Source organism: Macaca mulatta, chromosome 14 (genome assembly GCF_049350105.2).
Source record: "Macaca mulatta isolate MMU2019108-1 chromosome 14, T2T-MMU8v2.0, whole genome shotgun sequence".
NCBI classification, from domain to species: Eukaryota; Metazoa; Chordata; class Mammalia; order Primates; family Cercopithecidae; genus Macaca; species Macaca mulatta.
In genome coordinates this window covers 19,323,973-19,343,260 of record NC_133419.1, presented here as the reverse complement: position 1 = coordinate 19,343,260, position 19,288 = coordinate 19,323,973, and the positions used below count along the sequence as shown (strand labels likewise).

The 19,288-nt window shown below is 51.1% G+C and overlaps 1 protein-coding gene across 4 annotated transcripts in view; it reads left to right on the top strand.

Annotated features, from left to right (window-relative positions):
* Positions 1 to 6,737: 6,737 nt before the first annotated feature.
* The window catches only part of CREB3L1 (cAMP responsive element binding protein 3 like 1), a 45,266-nt gene continuing 32,715 nt past the window's right edge, over positions 6,738 to 19,288 (top strand). For all 4 annotated transcript variants that reach the window (XR_013403885.1, XR_013403884.1, XM_028833479.2 and 1 more), the window contains exon 1: positions 6,738 to 7,366. Coding sequence is in view for 2 of the 4 variants with exons in the window: in XM_028833479.2 (XP_028689312.1) it covers positions 7,265 to 7,366 (102 nt within the window). In the remaining 2 variants the exon portion in view is untranslated. The remainder of the gene's footprint in view (positions 7,367 to 19,288) is intronic.

The following is a 19,288-nucleotide window of genomic DNA, read 5'->3' as shown; positions in this document are numbered from 1 at the left end:
TAATAGAGGAAAAAGGATATGGAGGAAGGGGGAACAAACATAAGATGAAGGCAGGCTGCAGTTAGTGTGTGAAATCAACCTCCACAAGACTCTGTTGCAAGAGGTGGACCTCAGCAAATTCATCTCTGAGCTTCCTCATGGCCAAGTAAAGAAGGCAATGCAATGAACTACAAAACCTAGAGTGTCCATTAAGTTAAAGATAGGCCTGCCTCTCAGAGGCAGCCAGCTTTGATGGATCCTGAAGTAAAAGAAAAGACGCTTCCCCAGATCTTCCTAAGGGGGCGAGATGGCCGGTGGAGGTGGAGGATATGTGTGTAGTGGGCCCCTCCCCACGTGGGGATGATACTATCTCCCAGGGTCTTTGTGAGTCTGAAATAAAATGAAATGTTTGACAGTGCCACCTAGAGTGGCTGGCATACAGTAGGTGCTTAATATGTACCCATTTCCATCCTTCCTCCTACTCTGTCTGCTCCCAGGAAAGGGATATCCGTTGATCTCACAGGCATGCGAGGATTCAGCTCTTCAATCATTCAGCAGATATTTATCAGACACCTGGGTTAGGCAAACGTGGGAATCGCCCTCAACCTAGCTGGTGTCTTCCCTGCTGTCCCCAGATCCTTGGCCTCAGAAGCTCTCCCCCTCCCACTGCCACCCACCCTTCTGGGTCTCAGCCTCTGCCTCCTCCCCAGCAGGGCTTTAAGCCCCAGGGAGCCCTGCTCCTGTGGCTTCTCCCTCATTCCCCAAATAGCTCCAGGCTGCTCCCTTCGACCACCACATTCATGGAGCTGGGCCACGTGCAAGAGCACAATTAATATTCCACTCAGTCTCCCCCAGCCCAGATGGAAACCAGATTTGCAGCCGCACGCGCTGGCATGGATGCACACAGAGAGGTGGCCTGCCCCTAGGTGTGAGCTGGCACAGATATATGTGCAAATGTGGAAGCCCCACACTTAGATTCACACCTCCAGACACCCTCGGGGAGGGAGGGGCTGTATGCACACCTAGCTCCCAGCCAATCGCTGCCAGGGGACACTCAGACTCCTCACACACAAAGGCCATATTTGCTTTCTGGGCAGAGGGAGACAGAATCATAGCATTTCAGAGCTGGGAGGATGGAATTTCAGAGACCAAGCTAAGACCCTCATTTTCCAGGGAAGAATCTGAGGCCCTGGCTTAACCTTGACTGTTATCAGTCCCCAGTGAACCACATGGTGACTGGATGCATTTTAGCAAAGGCTTTGATTTAAATGCCTGATGCTGCCTCCCACCTTCCGGGAGACAAGCTACTTCAGTCTCACCAGCCTTGGAAGTTGGGGAATCTGAGGCTCACGGCGGGCTGAGGGGATAAGGGCTTTGCAAGAGCAGGAGGTCATAGGCAGAGTCAGGCCTCCCAGTTTCCGTGCCCCTGCCCTTCCTGTTAGCCCCATAGTTCCAGCTCTGCCAGCCCTAGGTGGGGCAGGATTTGTAGGGGAGTGTCCCCAACAATATGAGGACTCAAGGCAGGAGGAAACAAGCGGCTCTGTTGGTTTCTCTCCCATTACTGGAGACTTTAAGAGCAAGGGAGATGGAGGGCGGTGGGATGCCAGAGTGTGTGTCTTCTGGGGAGGGAGCCAGGTGGCTGCGTTCTAGAGATGTCTAGAAGCAGAGTTGGAGCAGGTGATTCAGGCTGGAGGGGAGAAGGGTGACTTGAGAACAGGAGGAGAGCAAAGCAGGAAGCGGGTGGAGCTGTTTCCCAGATGGCAGGCAGACAGAGGGCCAAGGGGCGGGCCCGCTTCCAGTCCAAAGATGGGACGGCAGAGCAGAAATTCAGGGAAAAGAAGCAAAAATAATTACCAGGAAAAGGAGCTGGAAGGGAGGCAAGTGTTTTCTTAGTCCTTAAGGAACTTCAGTCTTCAGAGAATTTAAAGAGGAAAAAAAAATCTATCTTAAGGCCTTTCTCCAAGGCAGGGTGGTTGGTGATTCACCCGCTGCTATGGAAGGCCCTGGAGGAAGGCCCTCCCCTCAGCTCCTGCCTCTCCCCAGTGAGCAAATTCAGTTCATCTGGGGTGAGTGGAAAGGGCTCCGGGTGCGGAGCAGGGAGGCCCTGGTTTCAGTCCTATCTCTGCCTCATGAGGCTGGGTGACCTAAGGCAAGCCTCTGATGGCCCCAGGCCTTGGTTTTCCATAAAACAAAGAAGTGGCAAGTCATACAAACTCTCTGAGCCTTGGTTTTCTCATCTGCAGATTGGGGATGATAATAATAATATGCTGATTCTAAGGTGTCACCAATTACATGATACACCATTATTTTATGTACTTCAGGAAGGAAAAAAACACCATCCATTAAACTATGACATACCATCGATTGTAGGACACATTCTGACTTCAGAGATGTTAAAACAGGCGAAGAAATGTGCATCTCAGAATCAGTGAAAGACGGTACTTATCTCACAAGCTTGTTCCAAGAATTAAACAAGATAACATAAAGTATTTAGTGCCTGGCACAGAGCAAGTACTAATAAACGACCGGTATTTTTATGGTTCAGGGTTGGGTGGAAGGGATCACAGGCCAAAGGGGTGGAAAGGAGAGACCTAAACTGAGTGAGAGTTGGGGTTCTGAAACCCACCCTGTTCCTGGCAAGGTGCCACCTCAGGCTCCATGTCCAGCTCCAGTGGGGGGTACAGGGAAAGCAGCCATGCAGCCCATTTTAGGGAGCTGCAAGAGAACAAAGGGCCCCGTCTGCACCCCGGAAGTCAGTTTAATCTCCAGGATGAATATGTTTTCATTTCTCAGAAGTTCCTGTTAGAGTGTGCCAAAGCATTTTTCCCTTTACAACCCAGGCAAACAAGACAGGTTTACTTTGGGTGACCTTATTACCACCACCCAGGGCCTGCCTACCGAGTGTAAACACCAGCTTTGCACCCTCCTGGAGGCTCTGGGCAGAAGCCTGGAAAATCAAAGTGCCAGGCCTCCTGACCAGGGAGGCCCTTCACACTCCCCCCACCCCTATGCCTGCTCCCCAGGCCCTGTCCTGGAAAGGGAACATTGGAAGATCCTTGGAGAGGATGAAACCCTAGAGGGCATCAACACCTCGCCCATTTTATAGCTATGGAAACTGAGACCCAACGAAGGGCAGTGGCTCTACACACACACACACACACACACACATACACACACACACACCATTCTACTCACAGCTCAGCCTGGCAGGAGCCTCTCTTTCTGCCTGATCTTCAGTGTCTGGAACAGGCAAGAAGCTTATCTCTGTCCTCTTTCTCCTGTGCGTCATTGACTGCGTTGGGATGTTTTTACACATGAAGCTTTTGCTTCGCAGTTGGAACAGCTCCTGGAGAGCAGCAACCAGGTGTTCCTGAGCCCATCAGAGAAGGGGCTGCCATCAGTGCCTCTCGTGACCCGCAGTATTTGGGCCTGTGGAGGTGGTGTTTGCAGAGCCAACATTGGCCTCCATCCCCTAACTCCTTCAGATGTAGAGGAAGGGCCTGGGTAGGGGGTTGGGTTGTGGGACCAGGCCCAAGAACTGGGAGAGAGGGAGCAAACCCTCCTTGCTGGGTCAGAAGGCAGACTTAAGACCCAGGGAGACATCTCATTTTGTCTCCTGGAAAATCTTTAATAGACAAGAGAGAAGGGATGCGCAGCCGACCACACCCTACGGAAGACTTCAGGTGGGCACAGTTCTTTCCAGGCCTGGCACAGAATAGAGCCTGGGCTTCAGTGTGGCATAAGTACCGGGTTTGTGTAAGGCATTGGGTTTTCACCCTCATCATCTCACTCCTGTGCCACTGCCTGTTCTTCCCAGTCCAGTCTTCCTCCTCTTTCTCTTTTACTTGCTGTTCCCTCTGCCTAGAATGCTTTTCCCTGCATTTTGCCCTATAAATGACCTCAGTTCTTGATTCAGTTCTCAGTTCACATGTGGCCTGTTCAGAGAGGCCTTCCTTACCCACAGGGTCACATCACACTATTTTATTTTTTCATAGTCCTTACCACGCTCTAAAATCATCTTCTTAACATTCTTTTTACCCATACTTTCCTCCACCCACCCACCCACCTCTGTGCAACTACATTTACTCTGGGATCTAGGTTCTTTTTTTTTTTTTTTTTTTTTTTTTTTTGGCGGAGTCTCGCTCTGTGGCCCAGGCTGGAGTGCAGTGGCCGGATCTCAGCTCACTGCAAGCTCCGCCTCCCGGGTTCACACCATTCTTCTCCTGCCTCAGCCTCCCGAGTAGCTGGGACTACAGGCGCCCGCTACCTCGCCCGGCTAGATTTTTGTATTTTTTAGTAGAGACGGGGTTTCACTGTGTTAGCCAGGATGGTCTTGATCTCCTGACCTCGTGATCCGCCCGTCTCGGCCTCCCAAAGTGCTGGGATTACAGGCTTGAGCCACCGCGCCCGGCGGGATCTAGGTTCTTAATCAGCGTTGTATCTCTAGTGCCTGGTCTGGGAACCATTCACAGTAGGTACTCAATAATGCTTATAGAATGTGTGAATAAATCTGCAATCATCCTCATCTCTGCTGGACTTTGCCATCCTCTTCATTCTGGAAAGAAAATGATCACATTCCTCTGTGTGCCCGGCTCTGCAATGCCTGGTCTCCCTCCTCCCCCTGCCACCGGTTTCCCCAGGATTTCTCTTGGGAGATTCTGTCTCTCAGACTCCGCAGAAGCTGCCGGAACCAGAATGTCTCCCCAGGATTATTTTCAATGGTTTCCTGGGGTGTTCACCTGGGTAAGAATAAGGAAAGAGAGGACACTCTAATCCTACTTATCTAAAACTATATAATCTTCCCCAATCACTTAAATGGTACCTGTGTCTCTAATTACAGAGCAGGCCGGGAGGAACACAGGCACAATTTCCAGCCAACCTCAGGCAGGGGGCCGCTTTTGCTCCTCCTGGGGGCCTGCAGGGACTCCAGCTCAGTAGCCAGGACTCCAGACACCTGCTGCTGGAGCTCACTCACGACAGCCTGGCCTGTTCACCCAGCCAGAGACCCCTCCCCTCCCCCTGAGAAGTATCAGCCACATCTCAGTGTTTGAATGGTCCCCATTTGGCCAGATATGACACATTTGGGGAAGACACCATGGTCCCAGCACCTAAATTCTACCCGCCACTGTTGTGAAAGTGAATTGATTTCTTTTTGGCCCAGCCTTACTTCTCGGAGGTGCATGGCTGGTGAACTGGTCCCCAGAACATGGGTTATAATCCTACTTCTCAAGAACAAATCCTCCAGGAGGCCTGGGAGCTAATAGTCACGTGACAGCCTGGAAGGTCAGAACTTCACTCTCCAGAACTATGTCAACTAGACCATAAGGTGGGGAAAAGCCACGTGCCTGCCCGCCTGCCAGGCAAGCAAACAACTGCTGTGTCAGCCTTGGTATGAGCCCTTCTCCCACCTGGCACTGAGAGCAATTTTGGTGACATCCATAGCTTAGCTGCAATGACATCTCTACTTCTTAAAGGCCTTTTGGTTCCTGAGCTAATTAAATGTCCCAGACAGGGAGGACACACTTAATCGTATTAATGACTTCTGGTCAGAAAACAGTGTGCCCAGCCCTCTGAGGGAGTGCCTTTCTGAACCACCTCCATTTGTTCAGGTGCTTGGTGATTGTTATCAGCCCTTTTGAGAGATTAAGTTTGTACGCAGGAGCAAGTCACTTAGGTAATGGATCCCGGGGCCCCGGGAGTGTCTGGTGACTGTGGAGTGTGCAGCCAGCAAGCACCTTGGCTCATTCAGATTCCAGAACCACTGTTTTCCAACTTCCTCCTCTTCAGAACCATTGAGGGATGGGGAGGGACTTGACTATCAAGGAGAAGAGGGGTTCTCTCCTATCTCTGGCTGTTCACCCAGCCCTTTCACACACAGGGAAGCTGGGGACAGTCCTTGCCCTGAGCAGTCTCACAGCTTAGTGGGGTCACAGACACAAACAACGTGAGCAAACAAAGACAATACCACATTAGACTGGAAACAGCAGAGGTGAGCACATGATGCCCTGTGGGTGTATACCGTTGGTAACTGCCCCAGCCTGGGGATTCAGAGAAGGCTTCCTGGAGGAAGACACATGTGAGATGAGAAATGAGAGTTACAAGCTGAAAATTGGCCAGGTGTGGTGGCTCACACCTGTGATCCCAGCACTTTGGGCGGCCAAGTTGGGCAGATCACCTGAGGTCGGGAGTTCGAGACCAGCCTGGCCAACATGGTGAAACCCTGTCCCTACTAAAAATACAAAAATTAGCTGGGTGTGGTGGGGCGTGCCTGTAATTCCAGGTACTCGGGAGACTGAGGCAGAAGAATCGCTTGAACATGGGAGGCAGAGGTTGCAGTGAGCCGAGATCACATCATTGCACTCCAGCCTGGGCAAAAAGAGCGAAACTCCATATCAAAAAATAATAACAATAAATAAATAAATAAATTGTTTAAAAAGCTGAAAATCTCCCCCGTTGAGGGGAAATCTGTTGAGGCGACTGTGAAATGGAATTCCCTGACTGGGTTTGGTGCAGGTTTTAGCATAAGGCTGGAAGGATGGAAATAGCTCTCTCATCAACTTATGGGACAGTGGTTGGTGAAACCTTAACAAAATGCCAATGTTCCAAGAATACTGTTATCGGTTCCAGGACTATTGTTGCTTTAAGCCCCCACCTTGAGCATTCAGAGAAGACAGATGACTAAGGAAGACGAAGTTGCAGATGTCTCTTTAAAAAATGAGAGAGGATTCCTCGAGCCACGCCCTCTTCTCATTAATATTAAATTATTGTGAATATTGATGTGGGGGCGTGGCGCCCTGGCCAGCTGGGGTAGCCAGCCAGGGGTTCCCGGTTTCACAGAGAGGAAAGTGACAGAAGCGGTGCGGAGGGAGAAGCAGAGACAGCGGAGAGGCCGGCAGCCACCCAGTCTCGGGGGAGCGCTTAGCTCCCCCGCCCCGGCTCCCACCCTGTCCGGGGGGCTCCTCAAGCCCTCAGCCCCACCCCCGGGCTCCCCATGGAAGCCAGCTGTGCCCCAGGAGGAGCAGGAGGAGGTGGAGTCGGCTGAATGCCCACAGTGCGCCCGGGGCCCCTGAGCCCATCCTGCTCCTAGCCGCTGCCCTAAGGCCCCCGCGCCCCCCGCGCCCCCCACCCGGGGCCGCGCCGCCTCCGTCTGCCCCTCCCCCGGGGCTTCGCCCCGGACCTGCCCCCCGCCCGCTTGCCAGCGCTCAGGCAGGAGCTCTGGACTGGGCGCGCCGCCGCCCTGGAGTGAGGGAAGCCCAGTCGAAGGGGGTCCCGGGAGCCGGCCGCGATGGACGCCGTCTTGGAACCATTCCCGGCCGACAGGCTGTTCCCCGGATCCAGCTTCCTGGACTTGGGGGATCTGAACGAGTCGGACTTCCTCAACAATGCGGTAAGACGAAGGGTCTCCGTTCCCGTTCCACCCCTCGGCACCCTTCTTCGCGGCGCGCCTGGGCCCCTAGAAGGACCCGACTACACATCACTGGGCAGGAGCGGGGAAAGGGTTCAGCGCAGGGTCTCCCGGAGCGACATGTGTTTGGAGCTCCGAGATTTGACGAGTAGGTCCCTCGACACCTCCCTTGGACCCCCGCCTGACCTAAGCCTCGGAGCTGGTGCCAGTGCGCGCCCCTCCTGGGGGTGCAATCCTTGAACACATTGGCCTCCACCTTCTAGGGGAAGGGGTCATCGAGGTATCGGGGCCGTCCGATCCTTGGATCTGAGCTCAAGAGACGCCAATCCCGCCCTCCACCCACGTCTTCTAGCCGTCCCAACCCACCCCAGGTTCCAGGACCAGACTGGGCGCAAAGTGGCAGCGCCCTTTCCTGCGCCTCCCCTGGGGCTTCTGTGGCTCTTAGGCTGGACCTCCGCTGGGAGGCGCACCCGGGAGCGTTCTGAGGGTCTGAGACCCGACGCCCCTCGGGGATCAGAGCCAGACCCGGGTTCTCAGTCAGGCCCGGAAACTTCAGGGTGCTACCATGGCAGCCCCAGGGAATCAGGGCCAGAGGACCCCCCCCCCAGGGAGGGACCTGAGGCTGGGGGCTGGGGGGAGGCAGTCAGGGCAACACAGGGTGCTGGCTCAGGAGGATGGGAGCCCTTTCTCTCCATCTGCCTCTAGATCTCTGCTCTGTCCCTCTGTTCCTGGAGTCTGGCTGACTTTCTCTCTCCCTCTCCCTATGTCTTCTTGACTAGGTCCGACTGTGAGCTTGTCTTTCTCCTCTTTCTCACTCTTCCCCTCCCTCCCTAAGGAAACGTGGCTTCTCTCTCTCCTTCCCTCCCTCCCTCTCTCCGGCTCAGCCCTAAGGCCTTGATGGGGGAGGGGCATGGGCTTAGAATGGGAGAAAATATTTAGGTTCAGAAGGGCCTGCCTAGATGAAATGTGGATTGTTGGGGAATCTAGTGGGAGCCCCCTCTTCAGTGAACCACCAGTTGCATGTGCATGCCTGTACACACCACACACACACACATACACACACCCTGTGATCAAGCACTTGAGACTCTTTACCTGCTGATCTCTACCTCCCAGGACCAAGATAAACTTGGCCAGGCAAGAGCCAAGTCCTTAGAGGACTTGAGCATCTTGGACTTCCACCTAAACTGTCCCAGGCCACTAGATTGATGGTGAGGAGCCAGGCCAAGGGACAGGAGCCAGAGTCAAGGAGGCATGGGGACTGAGGTCTCCCTGTTCTCCATTAAACAGCACATCCTGGTCACTGTGCGCTCTGAGGAAGGCCACTTGTCCCAGGCAGAGAGAGCATAATTCATCAGACAGAACAAGGGTACAAGGGGAGAGGGCTTGCATTGACAGCAGAGAGACTTGGTTTCTAGTCCTGGCTCTGCTTCCCCTGTGAGCTTGGCCCATACCACTGGATCTCCTCCCTGGGCCTCAGTTTCTTTGTCTGTAAAATGGGGGAGATGTTGGATCAGGTCTTCCTACAGATGGTTCTGGCACAGATCCCAGGAATAAAGCAGCAGGGATCAGGGGATCCACACCTTCTCTTGAGGTTGGTAAAAGACACTAGTCAGAGGGAAAGAGGTTTGTCAGAGCTCAGACCCTTGAAGTCAAGGGAGGCAGTAGAGCCCTGCAGTAAGCTTCCCTCGGCCCTTGGAAGCTCTGAGTTGGGCTTTCTTCTGAATGAACTCAGCCGCCCGCAGCCTCTTCCTGCTGCTCCATTCAGCCCTGCGTCCCCAGCTGCTCATCTGGGCCTTGGTCCAGCACAGGAAAGGAGGCACGACCAGACAGTGGGATCCAGCACTGGGACACTGGGGAGGAAAAGCCCTGCTGGGGAGGCTCCTGATCTTGCACCTGGGCAGGGCCAGGAGAGGCAGCGGGAGAAGATGGGGTGCCTAAAGAAAGAGAGAAAGGACTCTTGGGCTGGGAATCAAGAGATTTAATTCTGTCTGTGTTTCTGCCACCAGCCAGCGGGAGAATTCAGAAAAGTGACTTTATTTATTTATTTATTTATTTTTTGAGATGGAGTCTTGCTCTGTCGCCCAGGCTGGAGTGCAGTGGCGAGATCTTGGCTCACTGCAAACTCCGCCTCCCGGGTTCACGCCATTCTCCTGCCTCAGCCTCTCAAGTAGCTGGGACTACAGGCGCCTGCCACCACGCTCAGCTAATTTTTTTTTGCATTTTTATTAGAGACGGGGTTTCACCGTGTTAGCCAGGATGGTCTCGATCTCCTGACCTCATGATCCACCCACCTCGGACTCCCAAAGTGCCGGGATTACAGGCTTGAGCCACCGCGCCCGGCCAAAAGTCACTTCTTCTAGGGGTTGGTTTCCTCATCTGAAAAATGGAAATATTAGAACCATAGCATTACTGAAGGCATTTCGAGAGAAAATTAAAGTGAAGGTTAATGTAGCACAACGCCTGGCATGAAACGTTCATCGTTGGTTTGATCCATAGAGACTGGATGGGGGTGATAGTGAGAATTGCTCAGCTAGGAGTTGCTCTGTGAACACAGCAAGTCATTTTCCTTTTCTGGGGCCTCCATCTCCATATCCGAGGTCCCTTCCAGCTGAGATCCCATACCAACCCTTCCCCCAACTTCTTCATTCTGGATGAGGATAGGAAAATATTTCCAGGGTTCAGGATGGGTAGGGATGGTGTCTGTGTGCCTCGCCGCCTGGAAAATAGAGAGCAGAATATTCACTATCCTCCTTAAAAATCCAGATACAGGCCATAAATCATGCGGAAATTGTGTGTGCTCTGTTGCTCTGTGCAAAATGCAAAATGTATGCTCACCCTGAAAACAACTATGCAAGAAATACGCATGCACTTGGACAGACAGGAGAGGGAGTACACAAAGTCAAGACAAGTGTGTTTGGAGGTGGGCTGGCTGCTTTTTCTTTCTGTGAGGATACCTTCATGTTGCTGCAATTCTGTTTATGCGATTCTCAGAGATCCTCAGAAGGGGGCTGCCCTTCCTGTCCCATGTGGGGGCATCTCCTCCCTGCCTGTCCCATTCTCCCACGGTTTCTGATGTGGCCACCCTCGAGCCACTGTACTCTGTGGTCCTTCAGCCCCTTGGCCCATACGAGAGAGAGGGTCTGGGCTCCAAGAACTGGGATAAAGGACCAAAGGGAGAGCAGGTCGTTTCTCCAGATGGAAACACTAGGTCTGTGTGCTGTCCCCTCCTTCCTCTGGCTAAGAGGAAGGGATGTCTGGCTTCTCTAGAGGGAACTGGCTTGGGATCCCAGAGAAGCCCCAGCTGGGAGGGTGTGGGGAGGAGAAGGAGGAGGAAGAAGAGGTCTGTTTTCTCAGAAGGGAGCAGCAGGAAGCTGCAAGGATGTTTGCCCAGCACACCCGTTCACTCCCTGCAGCTGGACAGGCCAGGTGTGGGAGTGACTGACGGGGACCCGGGGACCAGCCCAGCATGGAGGGAGGTGGTGGGTGCTAAGGCTGATCGCTACTCCCCAGACCCTTGGCCTGGCTTCTCCTGAGCTAACTGGGAAGCAGAGAGGCATCCTCACCCCCAGCCTTTGGGAGATTTAGGGAGATTAGAGAAGTATGTGTGTTTGGGTGTTCCTATGTCTGTGGGTGGCCCTTTAACAGTCCTTAAAAGGGGAGATGTATGTGTGTTTCCGTTTAAGTTCTCACCAACAGGAAAGAAGACAGAAGTGCTAAGGCACTCTGGTCTCAAGAGTGGAATCTGCTAGAAAAGAGCTAATGAAAAACCTACTGCAGGAGCCCAAATCTCAGGTTGCCTATTCAAAAAGGAGACCTCTGATACCTACTCCTCCATCAAAACATGAAGTTCGTCTTGAGCAGAGGTTTGCTTTGGGTTTTGCTTCCCCCAGTGTTGAGGGAACAGTTCCTTGAGTCAGGGGCTTGGTCTGTCTTGTTCACTGCTATATCCCAGTGCCTAGCAACCAACTGTTGCTGAATGAATAAATGGATGGATGGATGGATGGATGGATGGATGGATGGATGGAGAAAAAGGGGCCCAAGCCAGACCCCACATTCTTAGAGAAGAGGAAAAAGTGTCCTTAAGCCCATCTATTTGCAGCCATCTAGGTCCTTCAGAGCCCGCACTGTCTCTGGGGTCCAGGAAGGGCTCTCTATGGTTTTCAATGTATTCTCATTGCCTTGAGCCATCCCCATACTGTAGCACAGGCCTCTGAAGCCCCTAGTCTAGAATAGTCTACAATTGGCTACCCACAGGGGATTTGAACTTGTGGCTCAGGTCTCACCCTTGAGCACCGGCTCTAGTGCTTCCGTCTTCCCCAGTTTCTTCTTCAGATTGCTCTAGGACTCCTGGATCCATACTCACCCAATTTAAGAATAAGCCTTTTCCAGCCCTGCCTCAGGGCCCTTGCACATGCTGTTCCTGCCATCTGGACTGCTTTTCTCCCAGTCTCTCCATCTCAGCCTTCTGATCCCAGCTCAAATGTCACCTCCTTCAGGAAGGCTCCCTGAACACCTAAAGTGGGACCCCCCCTATTATTTTCTGTTTTAGTCTTTTGATTTCTTCTAGCCCTTAACCCAGTTTGCAATTATTTTAATGGCTTACTGTGTATTTCCTCCATGAGAAAGTAAGTTCCATAAGAGGAGAGTCCATATCAGTTTTGTGCATTGACATAAACCTAGCACAGTCACATGGGACAAAATAGATGCTCAATATAGTAAAACTCTACAATAATGCAATAAATATGCCCAGTCAAAAATGTCCAGTTATGTTCATTTGCAGTGGCTCATGCCTATAATCTCAATGCTTTGGGAGGCCAAGGCAGGAGGATTGCTTGAGCCCAGGAGTTCAAGACCAGTCTGGGCAACATAGGGAGACCTCATCTCTACACAAAATTTTTTAAAATTAGCCAGGGGGCCGGGCGCGGTGGCTCAAGCCTGTAATCCCAGCACTTTGGGAGGCCGAGACGGGCGGATCACGAGGTCAGGAGATCGAGACCATCCTGGCGAACACGGTGAAACCCCGTCTCTACTAAAAAATACAAAAATCTAGCCGGGTGAGGCGGCGGGCGCCTGTAGTCCTAGCTACTCGGGAGGCTGAGGCAGGAGAATGGCGTAAACCCGGGGGGTGGAGCTTGCAGTGAGCTGAGATCCGGCCACTGCACTCTAGCCCGGGCGACAGAGCCAGACTCCGTCTCAAAAAAAAAAAAAAAAAAAATTAGCCAGGCATGGTGGCATATGCCTATGGTCCCAGCTGCTCGGGAGGCTAAGGAGGGAGGATCACATGGACTAGGGAGGTTGGGACTGCAGTGAGCCATGATGGCATCACTGCACTCCAGCCTGGGCAACAGAGCCAGACCCTGTCTCTAAAAGTAATAATAATAATACAAATTTAAAAATAAATTTTCCAATTACATAAAATGTGGAGTTATATTTTTGTAGAATTAACGAAAAACAGTATTTTTCAGATGGTCTATACTATCACAAAAAGCAGGAAAGTAAAAATTGTGACACCTTACTGCACAAAGCGGACCAAAGAGAGAGAGTCCCACAGAAGAATGAGGCATCACTTTTTTTTTTTACCAACCCCACAAAGAATGGAGTTTTGCTCACTTTTACTTGAGAAGGGGCCTGAGCATAGAACAGAAGTCAAGTTTGGGTCACACTGTAGCGAACTTTGCTCTATTTCAAGGACTTACTATATTTGTAGAGAAAATTACTTTAGGCTGGGGCAATCCTTGTAAGGGAAGGGAAACATTGTTTTAAAAAAATCCCAGGCTGGATGTGGTGGCTCACACCTGTAATTCTAGCACTTTGGGAGGTGGAGGCAGGGGGATCACTTGAGGCCAAGAGTTTGAGACCAGCCTGGAAACACAGAAAGACTCCATCTCTACAAAAAATAAAAAATAAATAATTATCCAGGCATGGTGGCACATACCTGAAGGCCTGGCTGCTTAGGAGACTGACGTGGGAGGATCACTTGAGCCCAGGAGTTCAAGGCTGCAGTGAGCTATTATCACGCCACTGCACTCCAGCCTGGGCAACAGAGCAAGACCCCAAAAATCAGATCTAAGTGTTCAAGAGGTGTACTTACGTTTCCTGAAGGGGTCCTGGGGTTTTCAGGATCCTGGAATGGCCAGCCCTTAGGGTGGTGGGGATGCAGGGTCCCACAGAAGTGCTGTCTGCCCCCCGACAGGTTGTGAGGTCCCTCCGGCTTCCCTGGACCAGCCGGGAATTCATTTGCTCATTCATTAATACACATGTCCATTCCTTCAGCAACTGGGCACTGAAGGAACATCTATGCTGGTGCCAGGGTAACCTGGATGAAGAAAACACACTTGACCCTCCAGTCAATCACAGACGAATGAGAGAGAAAGAGAGCGAAATAGGCAGTATCAATACCATGGTGGATGCCATGATGGAGCAGAGCATGGCAGGAGGCTGAGCCAGGCTACAGGTCATGAAAGCTTTCTCAGAAGGTGATCTCTGCACATGCTGCCCCAATTTCCCTCATCCTTAGTGGCAAAGGACTTATTAGAAGGCATTTCTGGCCAGGTATGGTGGCTCACGCCTGTAATCCCAACACTTTGGGAGGTCGAGGCAGGTGGATCACCTGAGTTCAGGAGTTTGAGACCAGCCTGACTAACATCGTGAAACCCCGTCTCTACTAAAAATACAAAAAAAAAAATTAGCCGGGCATGGTAGCAGGTGCCTGTAATCCCAGCTACTTGGGAGGCTGAGGCAGGAGAATAGCTTGAACCCAGGAGGCAGAGATTGCAGTGAGCCAAGATCGCACCATTGCACTCCAGCCTAGGCAACAAGGGCAAAACTTTGTCTCAGAAAAAAAAAAAAAAAAAAAAAAAAAAAAAAGGCATTTCCACAGGGACTGGGGCCATGTTCCTTTTACCGAACACATATAGGCATTATTATCCATTGTGCAGATAAGAAAACTAAGAGAGGGGAATATATTAACTCCACTCAAGGGCAGGAGTCCTACAGAGAGAGTCAAAGAGGGGAGCGAGAAGAAGCTACAAGCAAGTTCTCTTGTTGTTCTGGTTTGAGCTTTGCCCTCTAGAGCAAGAAAAATTCAGGATCTTTGATATCAGAGGGTCCCTGCCTTCATCCTCACCCACTCCCATCCTTAGGGCACCTTGGATGCCTAGAGCTTTATGGGCAAAGCCAGATCCCCTGGACAAGCTCCCACATCCCATTTCACACCCTATCCTCAGATTCACCCCAGGATGCTGTTCCCCAGCCCTTCTGGGGACTTGGACCTTTGCTCCCTGCAACTCCCAGGACTCCTCAGGAGACTCTGTTTCTGTCTGCCCTGGCCTGGCCTGGCCTGGCTGCTGCACCAGGAGAGGGGAGCATAAAGGACATCCCTGTTTTGTGTCTTCTCCCTATACCATGTGCTTCATGCGAGTCCTGGTACCGAGGCCCTCCTGGAGCATCTCTCTCTGGGACCTGGCTTGCCCTTGAACCTCCCTCAAGAAACCAGCTCCAGATGCTGTAGAACAGTCTGTTCCTCTGGAAGTCTCAGCACTCCTGGGGGCAGGATAGAGGAGGAAGATTTGGGTGGAGTTAAGTCAAGACCATGAGCATTGCTCTGGCTGGAACTCTGTGTAACCCTCTTGAGCAGCCCTGGGGAAGCCAGACTGAATGGCAGGACCCTGGACCAGGACTGGGGAATGTGTGGGAGTGGGATTGTCTGGTTGAGGAGAAGCTGGGAGAGGCAGGAAATGCCCCAGGACTCTGACCCTCAGAGGAAATATGTCAAAGGTATTGATTTCCTTGGAATGTCAAAGATCTTGATCCCCACCTCCTGGACACACCATATTGTCTACAAGGTCAGTTTGATAGCTGGAGCAACCATGGGCTTCCCTGCTGCCGGGTTCAGTGTGCCTCCTCCCCCAATTCCTCTGGGACAGAGCCTTCACTGCCGCTTCCTTGGCCCTTGGCTCATGGCCCGGAAGCCACTTCACCCATCAGAGAGAGGCTGACACATCTGGGCTGGGATGTGTGGTCCAACATAACAGCTGGACAGCAGCAGCCACTGGTCCCTCCTCTCCTTCCAAAAGAATAACAAAAATGAAAGTAATGATGGAGTGAGGCAGGCTCTTCAGGCCTTCATGGAGAGCCAGGAGGCAGGTTTCAGGCAGTGACTGAGGGGAGCTCACTTTGGAGGCAGACGGGTCTGAGCCTTTGCCCATGGGTTCCTTCCACCTGGAATACCCTCACCCCTCTTCACCTCATTTCCCTCACTTGCTGTGTGACCTTAGGCAAATCACTTTCCCTTTCTGGGCCTTGCCCTCCTCATTTATGAACCAAACTGAGGGTTCCCTGAGAGCAGGGTGTGTCAGTCAATTATTTTTGGCTATTCTCTAGGTACAGCTATAATGACTGAGTACTCAGGAAATGTTTATTTATTGGATGGATGGAAGGAAGGCAGGATGGAGTAGGGTGGGGACAATAGAGGAATGAATAGGTGGGTGAACAGATAGTAAAAGAAAGGACACTTCTACATTTCCAGCTTTGAGGGTCCTCTTTTCTAAAGTAGATTCATTCATTCATTCATTCATTCATTCGATTACTCAAATCGTGAATCTTAGCATAAATGCCATCTCTCCCTTTCACTTTATCATCATGGCCTTTTCTATTATGACATATTGTGCAATGGAAGAATATACAGAATGTATATCTATCAGTTATAAAGTATAATAAAATGAATACATGAAAACTTACCCAGCTTAAGAATCAGACTCAGGGCCAGGCATGGTGACTGATGCATGTAATCCTAGCACTTTGGGAGGCTGAGGCGGGTCAGGAATTTGAGACCAGCCTGGCCAACATGGCGAAACCCCATCTCTACTAAAAATACAAAAATTGGCCGGGTGTGGTGGCTCATGCCTGCAATCCCAGCACTTTGGGAGGCTGAGGCGGGCAGATCACCTGAGGTCGGGAGTTTGAGACTAGCCTGACCAACATGGAGAAACCCTGTCTCTACTAAGAATACAAAATTAGTTGGGCGTGGTGGCACATGCCTGTAATCCCAGCTACTAGGGAGGCTGAGGCAGGAGAATTGCTTGAACCTGGGAGGGGGAGGTTGTGGTGAGCCGAGATCGCACCATTGCACTCCAGCCTGGGCAAAAAGAGTGAAACTCAGTCTCAAAAATAAAAAATTTAAAAAAGAATAAAAATAAAATACAAAAATAAAAATACAAAAATTAGCCAGGCGTGGTGGTGGGAGCCTATAATCCCAGCTACTCAGGAGGCTGAGGCAGGAGAACTGCTTGAACCCAGGAGGCAGAGGTTGCAGTGAGCCAAGATTGCACCACTGCACTCCAGTCTGGGCAATAGAACAAGACTCTGTCTCAAAAAAAAAAAGAAGAAAAGAAAAAAGACTCAGTTCTGAATATCTTGGTCTCTCAAAGCTGCATGAGTTTGGGACAGAGGTGAGCTGTAGATTCTGAATCCACCCCACTTTGGGGAGATTTTAAACAGGAAAGTCCCAAGACCAGGTGCATACTCCCAGGCTCAACCTGTGCAGACAGCAGGTCCGCAGGTCAGACGGCAGATGATGGGGCAAGTGCTGGGGAGGTGATCCTTGCTTGAGGTGGGACATCTGCAGCGCTGCTTAGACCTGGGGGCTCCCTCTTGTCACCTGTGTGAGCTTGGGCAGGTGCTTTAACCTCTCCAGGCTTATTTCCCTCATCCAAAAGTAGGGTTCATGGTAAAACATAGGGTTCTTAAGAGAATTCCATCAGAAATTCTTGTAGAGGGCCTGGTACACCATAAACCCTCTATAAACAATAGTTGCCACTGCTGTTTTTATTCTTTTGGTTTTTAAATTTTTTTTTCTGAGACAGGGTCTCACTCTGTTGCCCAGGCTGGAGTGTAGTGGCATAAACACAGCTCACTACAGCCTCAGCCTCCCAGACTCAAGTGATCCTCCCACCTCAACACCCCAAGTAGCTGGGACTACAGGCACATGCCACCATGCCTGGCTAATTTTTTGTATTTTTTGTAAAGATGGCTTTTTGCCATGTTGCCCAGGCTAGTCTCAAACTCCTGAGCTCAAGCGATCCTCCCTCCTTGGCTCCCAAAGTGCTAAGATTACAGGCATGAGTCGCCACATCTGGATAAGTTTTAATTTTTGTGGGTACATAGTAGGTTAGATACTTGGGGGTACATGAGATATTTTGGTACAGGCATGTAATACACAATAATCACATCATGGGCCGGGCACGGTGGCTCATGCCTATAAAACCAGCACTTTGGGAGGCCAAGGTGGACGGATCACAAGGTCAGGAGTTCGAGAACAGCCTGACCAACGTGGTGAAATCCCGTTTCTACTAAAAATACAAAAATTAGCCGGGTGTATTGGTGCATGCCTGTAATCCCAGCTACTCAGGAGGCTGAGGCAGAAGAATTGCTTGAACCCAGGAGGCGGAGGTTGCAGTGAGCTGAGATCGCGCCACTGAACTCCAGCCTGGGCAACAGAGTGAGACTCTGTCTCAAAAAAAAAAAAAAAATCATGTAATGGAGAGTGGGGTATCCATCCCCTCAGGCATTTATCCTTTGTGTTACAAACAATCCAATTATACTCTTCATTTTTTAATTTTATTTATTTATTTATTCATTTATTTTTGAGATGGAGTCTCACTCTGTTGCCCAGGCTGGAGTGCAGTGGCATGACCTCCACTCATGGCAGCCTCTGCCTCCCAGGTTCAAGCGATTCTCTGCCTCAGTCTCCCGAGTAGCTGGGATTACAGGCATGCGCTATGACACTCGGCTAATTTTTGTATTTTTAGCAGAGACGGGGTTTTGTTATGTTGGCCAGGCTGGTCTCAAACTTCTGGCCTCAAGTGATCCGCATGCCTCAGCCTCCCAAAGTGCTGGGATTACAGGTGTGAGCCACTGCACCCGGCCCTCTTAGTTATTTTAAAATTTAATTATAATTGACTATGGTCCCCTTTGCTGTTTTTATTCTGATTGTTGCTGTCATTGCCTAAAAGGAAGGCCCACAGCATTTGACAGCCCTTGCAGGAATATCCCACCTTGTCCAGCCCTGCAGAGCCCTGATCACAGGGATTTTATTTTTCTATCTGTCTCAATTCTCTGAAGATGGGAGGCTCTTTGGGTAAAGCCAAAAAGCCCCAGGACCCTTCTCAGGGCTCTTTCTGGGCAGCAGGAGAGGGATGGCCAGGAAAGGAGCAAAACCAGATCCCCAGGATGAACCCAGTGTGTGGAGTGGGGGCTCATATTTTGTATCTGGCCCTGGACTAGGTGCTGCAATGGGGCAGCAGGATCATTCCTTCAGCAACCAGTGTTGTTGTGGGTGCTTTAGAACAGGGGCTCTGCGATCAGAGCTTGGGTTCAAATCCCCGCTTGACCACTTGCTAACTGAATGAACTTGGGCAAGCTACTTAACTACTCTGAGCCTCAGTGTCTCATCCATCAAGTGAGGGTACTAAGAAGACCCACTTTATCCTTTGAAACTTAAATGAGCCACTACATGCAGGGAGTTAGAGCAGTGCCTGGTACATAAATATTCACTGTTGTTATATTATGATCATTACTATTAGGCAGAGTATAAATGGGGCCCTATTTGAGACTCTGCAGAGGGTTCAAGGATGAAATCTGGCCGGGCGCGGTGGCTCACGCCTGTAATCCCAACACTTTGGGAAGCTGAGGCAGGCGGATCACTTGAGGTCAGGGGTTCAAGACCAACCTGGACAAAACAGTGAAATCCCATCTCTACCAAAAAATACAAAAATTAGCCGGACATGGTGGTCCGTTCCTGTAATCCCAGCTACTTGAGAGGCTGAGGCAGGAGAATTACTTGAACCCAGGAGGCAGAGGTTGCAATGAGCCAAGATCGTACCACTGTACTCCAGCCTGGGCAAC